Genomic DNA, 17,735 nt, shown 5'->3' on the forward strand with positions numbered 1-17,735 from the left:
AATTATTTCCACTTGGTCCATTTTGTTCTTGGAGAATTTCATCTCAAAGTCTCTGATCTACCCAGCATTTTTGTTATAACATTTCTCAGTCTCCCACAGATCTTTCCAAAACTGAGTAGTTGCCGTTTTCTCAGGTTTTTCAATTTTCATTTCCCACATCTGATTCCGAATCTGATAGAACTGTCTTTGGTCTGATTGGAACAATTGATTTTGTTTGTACTGGATGACTCTGGCTTCGTATCTTCCAATTTTTCTTGCTTTTGCTGTTATCTGCTGCTTCACGATTTCCAATGCTTTGTCAATTTTTCTTGTGCTGAGCCCATATTTTTTTATCAGATATTTATTGATCTTGCTGTTCTTCAGCTTTTTCTCCTGAAAATTCTTCAGGTTGCTTGCATCTGCTCGCAGGGTCTTGATTTTCAACTCCAACCTGATTTTCCACTGCGGTTTTCCAGTCGATTTTCTAGAGTGTTGCAGCTGTTGAATCCCTGGTTCTTCTGTTACTATGCTGTACTATAGGCAGCTGATTTGTTTGTTCAATTGATGTTATCTGGACTCCTGCAAGGGCATAGTTCGCATCTATCATCAATGGCACCAAACGTTTTCTAGACACAGTCTTCAATGGTGGAAGCCTTCTTTCTGCATTTGTTGCAGTATGTGCCAAGATTTTAGCTTTCAGTTCTTGCTGCCTGTCATTGAGTACTCCTGGTGTTTCAATGATGACTTCAGGTCCTTACTGATCCTGTTCTTGCAAAATATCTGCATTTTCTTTGAATTCAGGCTATTCAGTTCATCTAGATCAGGCTTGTCCAACCCGCGGCCCACGGGCCGCATGCGGCCCAGGTCGCCTCGTAATGCGGCCCAGTGCCCACCCCAACCATCGTGCCACAGCCAGCGAGAAGGAGGAGGAGAGGCAGGCGCGAGGCGGGGCGAGGCGAGCGCCAGGCCAAGCAGCAAGAGAAAAGGCGGGTGCCGTCAGAGCGCCACCTCCTGCTGTTACCGCCGCCGCTTCTGCCCCTGCCACTGCTGCTGCTTCTGCCCCCGCCGCCGCCGCTTCTGCCCCGCTGCCACCCCTGCTGCTTCTGCCCCCGCTGCCTCTTCTTCTCCCGCCACCGCTGCTGCTTCTGCCCCCGCCGCCACTGCCCCCACCGTGGGGGAAGAAGCGGCGGCGGTGGCGGGGGAAGAAGCGGCGGCGGGGGTGGTGGTGGCGGCAAAACGGCGGCGGCAGAAGCAGCAGCGGTGGCGGGGAAGAAGCGGCACGGCGGGGCAGAAGCAGCAGCGGTGGCGGGGCAGAAGTGGCGGGGGCAGTGGCGGTGGGGGCAGAAGCAGCAGCGGTGGCAGGGAAGAAGCGGCGGCGGGGGCAGAAGCGGCGGCGGGGGCAGAAGCCTTCCCCTGCCACTGCAGCAGCAGCAGCAGCAGCAGCAGCGGCGGGGGCAGAAGCCTTCCCCGCCGCTGCTTCTGCCCCTGCCGCTGCTGCTACTTCTGCCTTCAATCCTGCCTCATCCAGCCGGGCTATTTGCAGGAGGAGAGGTAGGCATGAGGCAGGCGAGCTTTCTCCCCCCACCCCGCAAAATTTGGCCGGAAAATAAACTGTGATAAAAAAAAACTGTGAAAAATAAACCGTGATAAAAAATAAATAATTTTTAATAAATAATTAATAATAAATAATAAAAACATCTCACTAACTTTATTTCCAAATAAATTTAATATGTTAACTATGTTTTCTATGGTTTTTTGGGATGATCGGGTATCGTTACTGTTATTTTATTTTATGTGCGGCCCAAACCAAATTTTCATCTTCTAATGTGGCCCAGGGAAGGTGAAAGGTTGGACACCCCTGATCTAGATGTTATTGGAGTATTTTCTGCTGCCACTTCAGCAGTCTGCTGTTCAGCAGTCTGTGTTCCCATTTCACAATTTTTCTGTATTTTTTCAAGTTCGACTTTACTGAGCACTTTGTTCTGAGTGATGAATCGTCACTGATCGGCTGTTTGTAATTCAGTTATCCTCGAGTCTGGGTATTCTTGTTTCCATAATTTGTACAACCTTTTTTGGTAGCCTCATTTTTCTGGTTCTACTTTGTAGTAGCATTTCATTACAGCGCGGTTCTCTGACATGGTGTATTTCTGCTGCTTCTGAGGTTGTTCAGCTTCTAGTAGCTCTGCAGGCCCATGCCCTGGTTGCTCATTATTATTATTATTATTAATCTTGCAGGATACTAAGTCCTTCTCAATGGGAACATGATGACTCAGTGGTTAAAAATGCTGAGCTTGTCAACTGGAAAGCTGGAAGGCCGGGCTCAAGATCCAAGTGCTGACTAATGAGATGAGCTCCCATTACTTGCCCCAGCTCCAGTATGCAAACATGAGTAGATAAATACTTTCATAGGAAGGTGTCAATGTTCCTTGGGCCTTGGCATATAATCATGCTGGCCACATGACTATGGAAGTGTCTTCAGAGAATGCTGCCTCCCTTGGTTAAGAAATGGAGTGACCCCTTAGAGTTAGATACTACTGGATAGGGCCTTTATCTTTAATTTTAAATCCTTTCCTTTTCTCACTCACTCGAACTCCAAGCTAGAAAAAGTGGCTTTTATGTCAGTTCTAATTTTTATCTCAGACAGGCGCAAGAAAACATATTTTCCTTAAAATTTCCTTGTGATATAATTTTAATCTGTAATGTACTATAATCTGAAAATTCTCTAGTACTTATTTTGAAGAAAGGATCATGCTATCTGCATTCTGCTTAATGCAATATTTTTATTTTTTTTTGTATATGATTTTCTTATAGGATGCTGTCCTGTGTTCTGAACAGGTCTATGTTTTAAACTAGAGTGAATGTTGGGATTTTATTATTTAATATTAAAAATATTAAATAATAAAAATTAATTAATATTAAATTAAAAAGAAGGATTTTAAAAATATTTTTCCTTCTTTTTAAACTAAAGATAGATTTTGTGAGATTGGTCTGTTTCCCAAGAGGACAAGAAAGGCTGGATCCTTTAGCCAGGTGTTTCCATGCTATGTGACCAGGAAGTGGGATTATAGAAATTATTCTTTATTGGGGAAGGGATGCATTTTGGCTACTTAATTGTGAGAAAGGCAACAGAGGTTTAGACAACCCTATCTGTCACGTATACTAAGATTGGCTCTTGAGTAGCAGATGGTGTAATAGTTGTCCAAATAGCCTTGGGAGATAGGAAGAAAAGTGCCCCATGAGCAATGGTCTGACAAGAGATATCTCAGCCCATCGAAGGAAGGGAGATGGAGAAACCATCTCAGAAGGGGTTCTCCTTAATTCTCTGGAAAGTAAGAATACAGGAGGAGAGAGGTGCTTTCAGACTTGCAAGATTTTGTTACCTTAATCTTATAAAAGAGTGTTATTACTCATGACTTTGGTTTACTGCCTGAACCAGGGATCTCCAATCTTGGCAACTTTAAGACTTGTGGACTTCAACTCCCAGAATTCCTCAGCCAGCTTTTCTGGAAGTTAAAGTCGACAAGGTTGAAGACCCCTGGCCTGGACTACCACAAAGGGCTGACAGTGAGGCTTCTTCTGGTGGGTAGGTACAGTAGTAGGCTTAGCTCAACCCCAAACAGGAGGAAATGCCAGGGTGATAGAACTCAAGACTTCTGGGAAGGGAGTTTGAGACTTCCATCCTTCTCCCCCTGGGCTTAGTCACCAGTTACAAGGTTTTATTTATTCTTATTCCAATGTAAAATAACTTGATGAGAACTATATTAGGATTTTTCTGTATTAATTATTGTATTTCTGTGAAGTAATTTCAGTAATATTAGCAGTCAATCTGTCTACTGTTCACAAGTAGGAGGTGGAATTTATCTTATGTGGATTTTCCAAAGCAGGGGAGGAAACTGATCCATCAGAGCCTCCAGAAAGGGAGGAGACACACAGGGTATTTTAAAGCAAAGGGGATAAGAACTGGGAAGATCTTGATAGGAGTTTTTGGAAGATCAGTTCTTTAACTTAGGGCAGTTTTTTCTTCCAAGACAGACTATATACCTATCAAAAGTCTTGAGTACTGCAAAGTTTGACTTACATTCTGAAGTTCTATTATTTTGATAAAATAACCAATGTAATTTAAAATAGATCTGTTTCTGACTTCTAGTTCTACTGTGCCAGGTTAAAAAAAAGTTTTGCAATTGAATCATATACTCCAATTTCTTGTCTCTAAAATAACATCTTCTTTGAGCCAAGCTGAGGGTTTCCAAAGTTCCACATCAGAGGTGGTATTCAGCCTGTTCGGACTGCTTCTGGTGTACTGGTAGTGGGTATTAGGTATTTGCATACTTACCTGTGATTGGTTGAGCCACAGAAGTGGGAAAAACAAATGGGCATCACTGGCTGAAGCCACAGACAGCTCCCATGTAAAAAGAGCTGTCGCAACTCGGTTTCTTCAGTCCTGCACAGAAGCAAATAAAGCGTATAACTGATCTGAGCATCCTGCATCTTCACTCCACCCGTGATCTAACAGCGGGCATTTTGAGTAGTTTGGAGAACCAACAAATGGCTGGCCTCACCCACCTGCCTCCACAGTTACCTTTCCCTTGTTTCCCTTGTTTTTTAGCTCAGCTGATTCACATGGCAGAGAAGATTGCTGTGCCTCAGCTGAGTTAAAAAACAGCTCAGCTCATCAGCATTGACACAGAGGTCAGTCTTTGAGCCCTGCATGTGAGCGCGAAGCTCTCATAGAACTGGTAGGAAAAAAAAATTAGAAACCCATCATTGCTCCACATGGGTTTCACAGCAAATTCTCTTTGAGGAAATTTTTGCTCAGTTACCCACACAATTTACACGCCTGAAAATCTAGGATTTTCTGGTAATTTCCCATCTTTCTTCCTGAAGCACTTGGAAAAGAATTAGCATTTACTACTAAGAAAAAACACTACATTTGTGGCCTGGATTTAAATAAACATTTAGTGTATTGTCTTTATTAAATATTAACTGCCATTCTAATCAGCTTCTTTCTTCTAGCCTGATAGTGAAACAAGACATAAATATGGATTTCAGGATTCATGGCTTGATGCTGATGCTGAGCTACATAATCTTTCCATTAATAGTTCTCCATTTCAGGCCTTAATCTGGTACAAATCTAATTATTATTTAGTGTATGATGGAAACATGACAGAAGAGAAGTAAACATATATACATAGCCTACGTAATTTTAAATAAAACTTCTATGGGGTTATTGCAGTGGCCTCATAACTGGATATCCAGTTCAGCTATCTGGGTGGATTACCTCTAGTATTGCTTCATACAGATTTTCTAGGGAAGCAGAGATTGCACATCACAGGCAATCTTGCACAATATGTTTAATAGTTTGCATATCAGCACCACAATCACAACAAGAGAAATGTTTCCATCCCCACTGATACACAGCAGAGACACTTCTTCACACCTAATTTCAACCAGACAAAGGAAGGCGGGTCAAAAAATTTGGTGGAGAGATAACTTGGGGCACAAGAAGGTATCTTGGACCATTCCCATATCCAGGCATTTTCTTCGTCAAACTGGGTAGATGTTAAGTGAATAGCTGTTTTCCAAGTTGGCCTACAGAATTTCAATCTTGTGGTGGGCTGTGCATTATCCTGGTGAATAAGAAGAACCTTGTTGTTCAGCATCCTTAACCATAGCCAAATGAGAGCTTGTTGTTTTTGTGGCCTGTAGGCTGCCAGTCCCTCCAGCAGCTGAATCAGATGAGGAGGCAGAGTGGGAGTTGGAGCCACCATCAAGGCAATCTGAGAGCTCCAAGGGCGGGGAAAGGGAATGGAGCTGTCAAAGATAGAGACAGAGGCAGAGCCTGGGCCATCCATCAGCCCTCAGAGTCAACAGCCCCCAGGTCTGGAAGTGGCTGATAAGGAAGAACAGGAACAGCTGGGCCCTGTGACTGATGCGCAGAAGTCAGAGGAGAGGAGAGCAGTGGGAATCTATCGGCCGCTCCTTGGGATGGAAGAGCCACTGCTGCTAGCTAAGCCCCACTCAAGCTCTGGGGATAAAAGGCTAGCTAAGAGATGAACAGATGTGGCAGACAACTATTTGTCTCCCTGTCAGTCAGCCACTGAAAGTCCAAACTTCTGAATCCTGTTGGGACCTGTATCAGAATCCTTTCTTGGAATTTGCAGTGCTGAGAGTCAGGTGCGCCTTCTAAGCACGTGTGTGTGTGGGTGTCTTCACTGCTGAGAAAAGAGTGAGTGCACCTTCCAGGACTTCTGTTACAGTGTGGAGAGAGAGAGAGAGCGATTTCTGGTGTGTTGGAGCCATTTCAGGGGGAAATGTCTGTGCTTTCCACAGACACTTAGAGACTTCATTAGCCTGCTGAGAGTGAGAGAAGGGGCAGGAGGAATAGGGGGAGGGAGACAGAGAGAGAGAGAGAGAGAGACAGACAGACAGACAGACAGACAGAGACTTTGTTGTGGTTGCTGGCACTCCTAACAAAGGGAACATTTAGTTAAAAACAGCATGCTGGTTGTGTTTGGGAGCCCAGTCAGAACAGTTGTCTTCTAATGTAGGCCGGTATGATATTGCTAAGTACTGGTAATTAGAGTAATTACTCTTAACCAGAAAGTCCAGTTGTCTCTTGAAAAAATCAGCTTTGGAACAACCATTACCTGGATTGAGAATCTCCTTAGACATGTTGGCAACAAGTGCGCAAGAGTGGGGTGTAATGTGCCAGACATAATATGCATGCTCTGATGGAGTTGGATATCAACCATTTGGATGTGGGCGCTGGTAAACCACACACTGGCACAATATTCAGATGTCAAATAAACCAAAGTCAAGGCTGTTGTACGCAGAGTGTTAGCATCAGCACCCCAAAATGTTCCAGCCAGTCTGTTCAGTAAATTGTGGTTTTTAAATTTTGCTGGTTTTTCCAGGTGTTGATGGAAAGGAATTGACCTGTCCAGTGTTACCCCCAGGTACTGAGAGAATTATTAGATTGTAAAGTATGGTTCTGGAACTTCACTGAAAGCTGGTAATTTGCGTACCTATTGCTGAGATGGAATGTGGCTCCTTTGTTAGGCTTGGTTAGAGGCATCATTTTTTTAAGTAGTCATCCATCTTCTGGAGATCTTGAGAGAGGATGTTCTCTGCATCACTGAAGTTGGTTCTTCGGTTTTCATTTATTTCAGGCCTTAGTCTGGTACAAATCAGATAATATTCATGAGTGACGTAAAATACAATGTTCTGATGAAAATCTGATGGCTGAAAGCTTATAGCAAAAGCAATCACTCATTCTGCTGATTTCAGCATCAAAATTTGGTAGCAGTTATTTGTTGATTTGGATGTTTTATTTTACATTCTAAAAATGATTTGAACTTAAAAAACAAACAAACTATATGGGATAACCTCTGCATCTCCTTCCCAAAGAGATACCCAAAACTTCAATCTTGCCATAATTTAGAGTCTGCATAATTTAGAGTCTTTTTAGATTGAAATTATCTATAGATTTACTAAACAAGCAATATTCAGTCATGCCCTCTAGGGTTATTAAATTCTCCATTTTTGAAAAGAAAGGCAACATCGGGGAAAAATGCTTACACTTGATTGTACGCTTCAGTGGAAGATGAATAGATCATTAGGCTGGTGTATTGTAGAGGAGATATGGTTACAGTATAAAGGCCTGTTATACATTTTAGTATTATCATAGAAAAGGCTAAAATGTTCTCATTGTGATAATGGATATCCTACATATCCAAGATGGCCAGAAAAGCATGACAGGAAGCAGCTCACTAGAAGAGCCAATGATGTCATTGTTTATCCAGGTGAGCTCTATGACAGTGCTGAATTTAGCAACAGAGGTTAGCCAGTACATGCTGGCATCTTGTTCCTCATAGGATGCAAAAATTGCTAAATAAAAAACAACAGAGAAAGCTAGTAGATTTAAAAATCTAAGCAACAATTGTTACCTTATCTATATTCTCTTCCTGGGATTTATATTTAGATTTTACAATGCTTCAGTGTCTTTTTCTTATGTAAATTTCTCAGACCTATATGTACTATTTGATACTGATATATAATTTATTATATGCAATTGAACAGCATTAAAGCTAAAAGTGTTAATATCATGCAAGTCTCTTTTAATTTCAGTGAAACAAAGGATGAGAAGTTTTGTATAATGTAATTCTCAATTTGTATTAACAGTAATCAGATGTCTATTTTGTTACATTTCTTTTGAGGCAAAAGCATTTTGAAACCCTTGAAAATTGATATAATCAACTGTTACAATTTTAATTACAGGCTCAGAGTGGTGCGTGCGTGTGTTCATATGTGTATGTGTATGTCTGTCTGTCTGTCTGTATATCTATCTCTCTATCTCTCTATCTATCTATCTATCTATCTATCTATCTATCTATCTATACACTGCTCAAAAAAATAAAGGGAAGACTTAAACAACACAATGTAACTCCAAGTCAATCACACTTCTGTGAAATCAAACTGTCCACTTAGGTAGCAACACTGATTGACAATCAATTTCACATGCTGTTGTGCAAATGGAATAGACAACAGGTGGAAAGCAGAGGCAGTTAGCAAGACATCCCCAATAACAGAGTGGTTCTGCACGTGGTGACCACAGACCACTTCTCAGTTCCTATGCTTTCTGGCTGATGGTTTGGTCACTTTTGAATGCTGGCGGTGCTTTCACTCTAGTGGTAGCATGAGACGGAGTCTACAACCCACACAAGTGGCTCAGGTAGTGCAGCTCATCCAGGATGGCACATCAATGCGAGCAGTGGCAAGAAGGTTTGCTGTGTCTGTCAGCGTAGTGTCCAGGGCATGGAGGCGCTGCCAGGAGACAGGTCAGTACATCAGGAGACGTGGAGGAGGCTGTAGGAGGGTAACACCCAGCATCAGGACCGCTACCTCCGCCTTTGTGCAAGGAGGGACAGGAGGAGCACTGCCAGAGCCCTGAAAAATGATCTCCAACGGGCCACAAATGTGCATGTGGCTGCTCAAATGGTCAGAAACAGACTCCATGAGGGTGGTATGAGGGCCCGACGTTCACAGGTGGGGGTTGTGCTTACAGCCCAACACCATGCAGGACGTTTGGCATTTGCCAGAGAACACCAAGATTGGCAAATTCACCACTGGCGCCCTGTGCTCTTCACATATGAAAGCAGGTTCACACTGAGCACATGTGACAGACGTGACAGGGTCTGGAGACGCCGTGGAGAATGTTCTGCTGCCTGCAACATCCTCCAGCATGACCGGTTTGGCAGTGGGTCAGTAATGGTGTGGAGTGGCATTTCTTTAGGGGGCCGCACAGCCCTCCATGTGCTCGCCAGAGGTAGCCTGACTGCCATTAGGTATCGAGATGAGATCCTCAGACCCCTTGTGAGACCATATGCTGGTGTGGTTGGCCCTGGGTTCCTCCTAATGCATGACAATGCTAGATCTCATGTGGCTGGAGTGTGTCAGCAGTTCCTGCAAGATGAAAGCATTGATGCTATGGACTGGCCCGCCTGTTCCCCAGACCTGAATCCAATTAAGCACATCTGGGACATCATGTCTCGCTCCATCCACCAACGCCACGTTGCACTACAGACTGTCCAGGAGTTGGGGGATGCTTTATTCCAGGTGTGGGAGGAGATCCCTCAGGAGACCATCTGCCACCTCATCAGGAGCATGCCCAGGCGTTATAGGGAGGTCATACAGGCACGTGGAGGCCACACACACTACTGAGCCTCATTTTGACTTGTTTTAAGGACATTACATCAAAGTTGGATCAGCCTGTAGTGTTTTTCTCCACTTTAATTTTGAGTGTAACTGCAAATCCAGACCACTATGGGTTGCTAAATTAGATTTCCATTGATAATTTTTGTGTGATTTTGTTGTCAGCACATTCAACTATGTAATGAACAAAGTATTTAATAAGAATATTTCATTCATTCAGATCTAGGATGTCTTATTTTTGTGTTCCCTTTATTTTTTTGAGCAGTGTGTGTGTGTGTGTGTGTGTGTGTGTGTATACATACTGTATATGTATATATGTGTACATATACATACATACACACACACACACACACACACACACACACATATGTATGTATGTATTCAACTTTGTTTGGGTATTTTCCCACGTCTTTATAGTTGTGCTTTTAAAGTTGTAGCGATGTTTCAGCAGAATCTCATCTGCCATCATCAGGCTCGTGTGTTGGGTTCATCTTCGTCATGTGTGAACCCAACACACGAGCCTGATGATGGCAGATGAGATTCTGCTGAAACGTTGCATGGGAAAATACCCGAACAAAGCTGAATACCATACATATAAATACCCGTGAAAACATATATATATATATATATATATATATATATATATATATGTATGTATGTATGTATGTATGTATGTACGTACGTACGTATACACAAGACAATGTGTAATGAGGAGACAATGTAGCAATGAGGTCTGGATGCTGAGGAAAAGTAAAATAGAAAAAGATTGTGAGGTGAAAAATAAGATTTAAGTATCTTATTCTACTGTGTTAAAAGGAGTCAAAAATCAATGTTTTTCTTTCTTTTCCCCCTTTTATCCTACACTTTTTCCTCTTCCATTTTTTTCTCCCCTACTTTCCCACCATATTCATTTCAAAAGATATCCCAAATACATTACATTTATTTGAATTAGGTATGCTATCCTGGTCCATACTAAATATCACATCAAGAATCTTACATCAAGAATCTTACATCAAGAATGAGATAAGCATATGGTAGTAAGCAAAAGATTTTTAAAAATCACACATAAAGCAAAAAATTACATAATAGGGGCTAAAATGTAGTTCATAATCATAAATATGAAAGGATAGTGAATTCCAGTAATCTGGCTTTCTGAAATGTGTAGGAACTGATAATTCCCTGAATCTGATCCTTTTTCATTCTGACCTGTTTTATTCTGAGTAATTTTAAGATCAAAATCATCTCTCTTTATCTCCCTAAACTGGACTCTGAATGTCTACCTGTGGCCATCAGCAAGCATGGATCATTATTCTGGTAAACCTAGCATTCCAAATTCTTCCTGCTTCAAATTTCCTAATTTGTATCATGATCTGCTCATGATACAATGTGTTTTTAAAAAACTATTTTTAAATTCAGTAACAATGTTTGAAAATTAACCATTTAAAGATGTAGTTGGTAAATCTGACTTTCTGAAGTTTAACATTTTACAAGGTTGAAATATTCTACACTGTATGCAAACACTGTAAGTTTTTTTTAATTAGGCCTTTTAAAACTATTTATTTATTTGATTTCTACAAAAAATATTTTGATGAAAGAAAAGCAAAGAAATCAATGATGAAATTTTGCATCTTCCCCGTTTCTGATTCCTTTGTGTGATATTACAATATGTGTATACACAGTGTGACATGCTCACTATTATTAATGCATATATTATAAATGACTTCCATCTGAAAATCATTAAAACGAAATGTATAATGTGAGGAAAAACAATAAAAGTTCAGCAATGTTGTGAACAACAATATTTTGCCTTCCTGATATAAATAGACACATGAAAGCAAAGGTTTCCCCTATCCAGTCATATCTGACTCAAGGCAGGCCTGGGTGGGTGCCAGATGTGGTGTTCAGCAGGTTCTGACCAGTTCTGGAGAACTGGTAGCAGAAATTTTGAGTAGTTCAGAGCACTGGCAAATTCCACCTCTGACTGGAGATTTTATAGTATCCTTCCCCAGCCACGGCCACCAAGCCACAGCCACAGCCACAGAACCGATAGTAAAAATTTCTTCACCAAGGGAGCCAGCGTTATCCAGGTACATTTCCATGGTCATGTGGCCTGCATGACTGTATCCCAAGATGCATGGAATGCTGCTACTTTCCACCAAAGTGCTATTATGTATTTATCTACTTTCATTTGCATGTTTTCGAACTACTAGGTGGGCAGGAGCTGGGGCAAGTAACAGGAGCTCACCCTGTTGCATGGCACTTGGGTTTCAAACCCAGACTTCAGTTTTCCAGCTGACAAGCTCACCATTTTTAACTGTGGAGCACATTATCAATACATACACCCACACTCACACCTTCAGAAAATGAATATGCATTTAAATAGTTGAGCTGATTTTTGTGTGTGTATCAGTATCTATAAAGCTAATCTCACAAAATATGGATTCTGAATTGGAAGCTGGAGACATGACAACCTCTTCTGAGTATAATAAAATGCTCTAAATATTAAAGATCCATGAAAATTTTGATTGAGAGACAGTATACAGGATTGCTATATCAATGATTTGTGTCAAAATAATATTCTATAGGTGTGGCCATTCATTTATAAAGAATCCTTTTGACCACCCAATATAAATATTGGACATACCAAATATACATAAAAGAAAACATGCACTTTTAGAAAATAAAATGGTAAGCAACTTGGTCATACATAGTGGGAGGAGGATATCCTAATGCTTTAGAAGAAATGCTTTAATTAGACAAATGAACTTTTATAGAATCCTTGCAAGCTCTTAAATGTCAAGCACTCTTCATGAGAAAAGATGGAGAAAAGGGAGTAGGATGGGAAAATGGTTGAATCACATCTTTATTTAGAGGCGTTATTAGATGGTATAGTGGAAAATCCTCCTGACATGCGAATTGAATTTATTAGATACAGAGCAGTGCTTTGCTTCTTGCTCTAGGTTTTGTTTTTTTAGAATTTGCCATGCTCCTTAATTTATTTCATCTTTTATCTTTTAAAGATTTTTCCAAGAATGACTCTAAACCACAAATAGGCTCCAAAACTATATTAGATAATATAAATGAAGGTCAGGCTCCATGTTTTGTTTGGCTGTATGTCCTCTTATCTGGAAAACAAAGACAATAAGTCAGCATGGAGCATCATGCTAGGATGGGAAAATCTAGCCGGATAACAAATGTGTCCTAACTGTTTAAATCCTCAATGGCAGGCAATTTGTTCAAGTTCCCCCTAACCTCAGCAGCCAGTTTGCAAGAACCCACGCGTTCTTAAAATTGCAAATCAGTCCAAAAAAAGTTTGAGTTCTCAAAAGTACTGCTAATCTCTAATATTTTCTTAGGAAAAGAAAAACGAGCAACTGATCAGTTACATTGCCTTTTTATGGGAACTTCAGTTCCTGCATTCCTCCAGTGTGAGATATTTATATTTATATTTATTTATTTGATTTGTCAATCGCTTACAAGATAATAGGTATAAGAATAAACATAGTTATGAATACGTGAAATGAGTACATATAAGAAACAATAGGATAGGGACGGTAGGCACGTTGGTGCGCTTATGCACGCCCCCTACAGACCTCTTAGGAAAGGGGTGAGGTCAATAGTAGACAGTCTAAGATTAAAGTTTTTGGGGTTTGGGGAAGAAACCAGAGTCAGGTAGAATATTCCAGCCACTGACCACTCTGTTGCTGAAGTTGTATTTCCTGTAATCAAGTTTGGTGTGATTAACTTTGAGTTTGTATCTATTGTTTGCTCTTGTATTGTTATGGTTGAAGTTGAAGTATTCATTGACAGGTAGGACATTGCAATGTATGATTTTATATACAATACTTAGATTGGACCTAAGGCAGCGTAGTTGTAGGTTTTCTAGGTCTAGAATTTCAAGTCTGGTGGCATAAGGTATTCTGCAATGAGTAAAGGAGTAGAGAACTCTTCTTGTGAAATATTTCTGAACTTTCTCAACTGTGTGAATATCAGATCCATAATGTGGGTTCCAGACTGATGAGCTGTATTCGAGTATTGGTCTAGCAAATGTTTTGTATGCTCTAGTTAGTAGTGTAATATTACCAGAGAAAAAGTTCCGTAAGATTAGGTTAACAACTCTTAATGCCTTTTTGGCTTTGTATAGTTGCAGTGGGCTCTAGCACATAGATTAGAGATGAGTGCTCCAAGATATACTTGGTCAGTCTGTTGGATGTGTTTGTGTGGACGTTGCGGCTGTCTGAAAACGACAGTCATCGCAAGGGATTCATGTATTGCTTTAAATAAGCGCTGCCCGTACATGCAGCGTTCGGTGGATCACGGTGTGATTGTCTTTCTGACAGCGTTACCCCCGCATCGGCTTAGTGGTCTCCCCACGCTCTGCATTTTCTCTGTGACGTTTCACGGCGAGGCCATGGCAGTTGAGGTAGCGACGGCTCAAAACCTCTAGGGGGAGCCCGCGGCAAGGCCGCAAGGGGCCCAGGCTACCGGAGCCAGCTGGGCCTGCTCCGTACCGCTTCTTTCGGCCTCTTTCTCTATCGTGCGCTCTCCGTCTCCAAGCCGTCCCACTTTCGCATCACACCTCACCCGCCTGCGCGACCGGACTGCGTCATCCGGACAAGATGGAGACCGCCGAGGAAGGTAACGTCCTAGAGTCCACTCGCGTTCGTGGGGCTAAGGCCAAGGCGAGGGCCAGAGCGAGGGTTGGGAGAGGCGTCTTGGGGAGCCGGAGGAAGGTAGTCACCTGCCGGGACCGAATTCGTGCTCTTCAAACAGACACCCCAAGTGCCTGGCGGTCCGAGGCCTAATTGAGGCGCCTGCAGTTGTCGTGGGTTGCTGTACGGTGTAATGGGTACAAGACGAAGAAAGAGTTTGGAGTGTGGAGTTGGTGCATATATATGTGTGTATATTGAGGCGTATGGCAAGTGGCCGAGACGGTTCAGCAAAACACTGTGTGTGTGTGTGTGTGTGTGTGTGTATGTGTATGTGTGTTGTGATGGTGGCTGCTATTCCTTAAAGGAGTGCTGGGTCAGAATGGGAAGGAAGTTGCCTTGCTTGGAAATATGGCACATCTGGAGGTGCCTTGATCTGGGTCGGCTTATCTGGAAGTTGTGGGCTGGATTGGGGAACATGATGGTGGTGTTTTGGAGAAGTGTGCCAAAGGGGTTACACCGAACTTGGCATTAAGGAATAAAAAAGAAATGATTAAGCCAGCTGTACCCTATTTTTTTTCCACATGTGTCCCTTATGTAATTATTTGGAAAGGTAGTATGCAGTTAAAAGCAGCTACAGTTGAAAGAGTTCTTAGAGTGTGTTCTAGCTCTTATTATTTTCTGCTTGAAAGGAGGAAAGATAAAGGGGTAGATTACAAAAGAGCATTTGCACATGATTATTATTATTTTAACAAGCAACACAAACTCCTTCATGTTTCAAGAATGAAGTATTGTGTGCATATGTCATGAGCTTACATCAGAAATCTTGCGCTTTGAAAAATCTTTAAGAAATCACACAGATACTAAAATCTGCAAGAAACAGACTGAAGTGAAGCTGCTTTGGGTTCCAGGGTGGAAGAATAAACAACCAAGGTGCTTAATAATATTACAACACAGTGTACAATTGTACAATGTACAGTGTACATTGCTTTTGGTCATTCTAAATCAGGGGTGTCAAAATCGTGGACCACAGGCCGGATGGGTCATGACCTAGTCCCGCCCCCATCCAGTTTAGCAAAGGAAAAAAAAGTCCCAATATGTGATGATGCTGTGATGGCGTGAATTTGACACCCCTGTTCTGAATTAAACTTCCTTTGTTTGAATTAATTGAATTGAAACTAATAAATGATACTGGATTCAAGAAAATGTTATTGAGATTGATCGAAGGCAAATTATATTCCCTTTTTTAGCTAAAAAGTGATTTGCAGTGTCCTTGTTCATAAGCCTAAATCTACAAAACACACAAAAAAGGAAAACATGTTTTTAATAACATAATTGAGAATGCTTCTGGCCAAGGAGCTTAATTTAAGTCCAGAAGCAGGAATTCTGTCTTTGGTAGTCTTGTTTTGCAGCTATCTCCTCCTCCTATAGACTAAATAGGGGCAATGGCAGCTAGAGGAATCAGGCTAAAAGCTGAAGGGGCAGTTGTTTTATCAGGTCTTACACTGTTCTTTACTGATTTTCAGAGTACCTTATATTTTTATGATTTACAGGTTGAGGGAAAAGATAGATGTTTGAATTCTATAATTATTAGAATGTACTTGATTTCATCTTTTGAGGTTAGACATCAAAATTTGAAAGCAAAGTACTTGCACATCCAGTTCCACCTTGGAGAAATGCAAAGGAATAATGGATAAAGCTAGTGCAGGGGTATCAAACTCGCGTCATCACGGCGGTGTCATGTGACATATCGGGACTTTCCTCTTCGCTAAACCGGGCAGGGCAGAGCTAGCATGTGACACATCCGACCTGCAGGCGGCTAGTTTGACACCCCTGAGCTAATGAGAAGGGTCTTCATTGCCTATCCATCTTGGTATAGAAAATATATTTTCTTTCATTTGTTTTATCTGTTTACCTCTGAAATACATCCAGTTAAAAAAAAACATTTTTTATCAAACTGTATAATCTGTACCAACATAATTAAAAGCAGAATTATTTGGATATTTTATTTATTTGTTTATCAGGCGACACTGGGCAGCTTACAGCTTGATAAAAATGACAATATAAAATATTGAAAATTAAAATTAAATTAGCTACGATGGAAATCAGTATACAATGGAGTGGAGGTGGGGTTTTCTTTTTAACCCACTAACCACCTCATTATGGAATGCCCCTATTGGGGCCCAAGGCCAATCAATCAGCAGAACCAGCTTAGAGGTTTCCCCCCGAAGACCAAGTGGGTGGGGACAGATTCCAGCTCATGGGACACAATGTTCCACAGGGCAGGAGCCACAGCAGAAAAGATTCTTCTGGAACCTGTAAGCAAGAATTCCTTGACTGATAGTGTCTTCAGCAGGCCTCTTCTGCTGTAGAGCAGGCCAATCCCATTTGAGCATGGGTGTCAAACTCGCCTCATCACGTTTTGCAATGTTTTTCCATTCGCAAAGCTGATGCATCATCTGCATGTGATCCATCCAGCCTGCAGGCCGCCAGTTTGACACCTGTGCATTAGAGTATCAAGAAAGTAAGTGGTGGCTAACCTTTTGGGGCTCCTGTGCCAAAATTTGTGCACGCGCTTGCATGCTCGCACTCACATGCCAGCACCCAGAAGGCAATGCGTGTGCTCCCTACACATGCACGCATAATCCCCACCTACCCACCCCTGCTGCCCCCTTACCCACACTGCACCTCACAGCTGATTTTTGGCCTGCAGAAGCTTTCCTCAAACCGGCGGAAAATCAGCGGTGAGGCATGCACATGCCCAGTGAGGTAAGTTTTCCTGCAGCTCGCGTGCCGGCACAAATATCTCTGTGTGCCACCTGTGGCACACATGCCATAGGTTCGCCATCACGGAGATAGTAGATGTTAACATACTTTTTCAGTTGCAGAAATCTTAAAGAATTTAATTTGTAGTTTTAAAGGATACTCTCATCTTTTGAACATTAAGAAGTAATTTAAAATTTCAGTAAAGGCCATCAATGTTTTCATGTTCCTAAAAGTTACAAGCAAGATTTGTATTTTGATTCACTATCTATAATCACTTTATGAGAGAAACTCAGAAATATGTTTACTTGTTTAAAATCCAGAAACTGTAATATGTGAAATGCAATCCAGAAGGGGCTGCTTTCTGACAAGACATGTATACAAAGAAGGATCTACTAAGAATGTATTGTGGCAAAAACAAAACAAAAAAAACCCCACCAGCTTTTGTTTAAAAAAAAAAAAACAGACATCAAGGTTGGAGCATAAGCTATAGTAGATTCATCTTTTGTGGTAGTTTTCCATGCCAAGGTTTTGGAATGCATAACATTAATATGTCTTCTAATTGACTCAAGATCTTTGATCTCTACCAAGTGCTTTTATACAAAAATAAAAAAGAAATATTGAAGTATTAAA

The 17,735-nt window shown here is 41.5% G+C and overlaps 1 protein-coding gene across 1 annotated transcript in view; it reads left to right on the forward strand.

Moving 5' to 3' along the window:
* Positions 1–14,288: 14,288 nt before the first annotated feature.
* The window catches only part of MARCHF6 (membrane associated ring-CH-type finger 6), a 50,369-nt gene continuing 46,922 nt past the window's right edge, over positions 14,289–17,735 (forward strand). Inside the window, exon 1 of the mRNA XM_026701035.2 lies at positions 14,289–14,328. Coding sequence (XP_026556820.1) covers positions 14,310–14,328 — 19 coding nt within the window. The 5' untranslated portion in view covers positions 14,289–14,309. The remainder of the gene's footprint in view (positions 14,329–17,735) is intronic.

Source organism: Pseudonaja textilis, chromosome 3, assembly GCF_049901715.1.
Source record: "Pseudonaja textilis isolate UNSWEBS1 chromosome 3, rPseTex1.2, whole genome shotgun sequence".
In the NCBI taxonomy this organism is placed as follows: domain Eukaryota; kingdom Metazoa; phylum Chordata; class Lepidosauria; order Squamata; family Elapidae; genus Pseudonaja; species Pseudonaja textilis.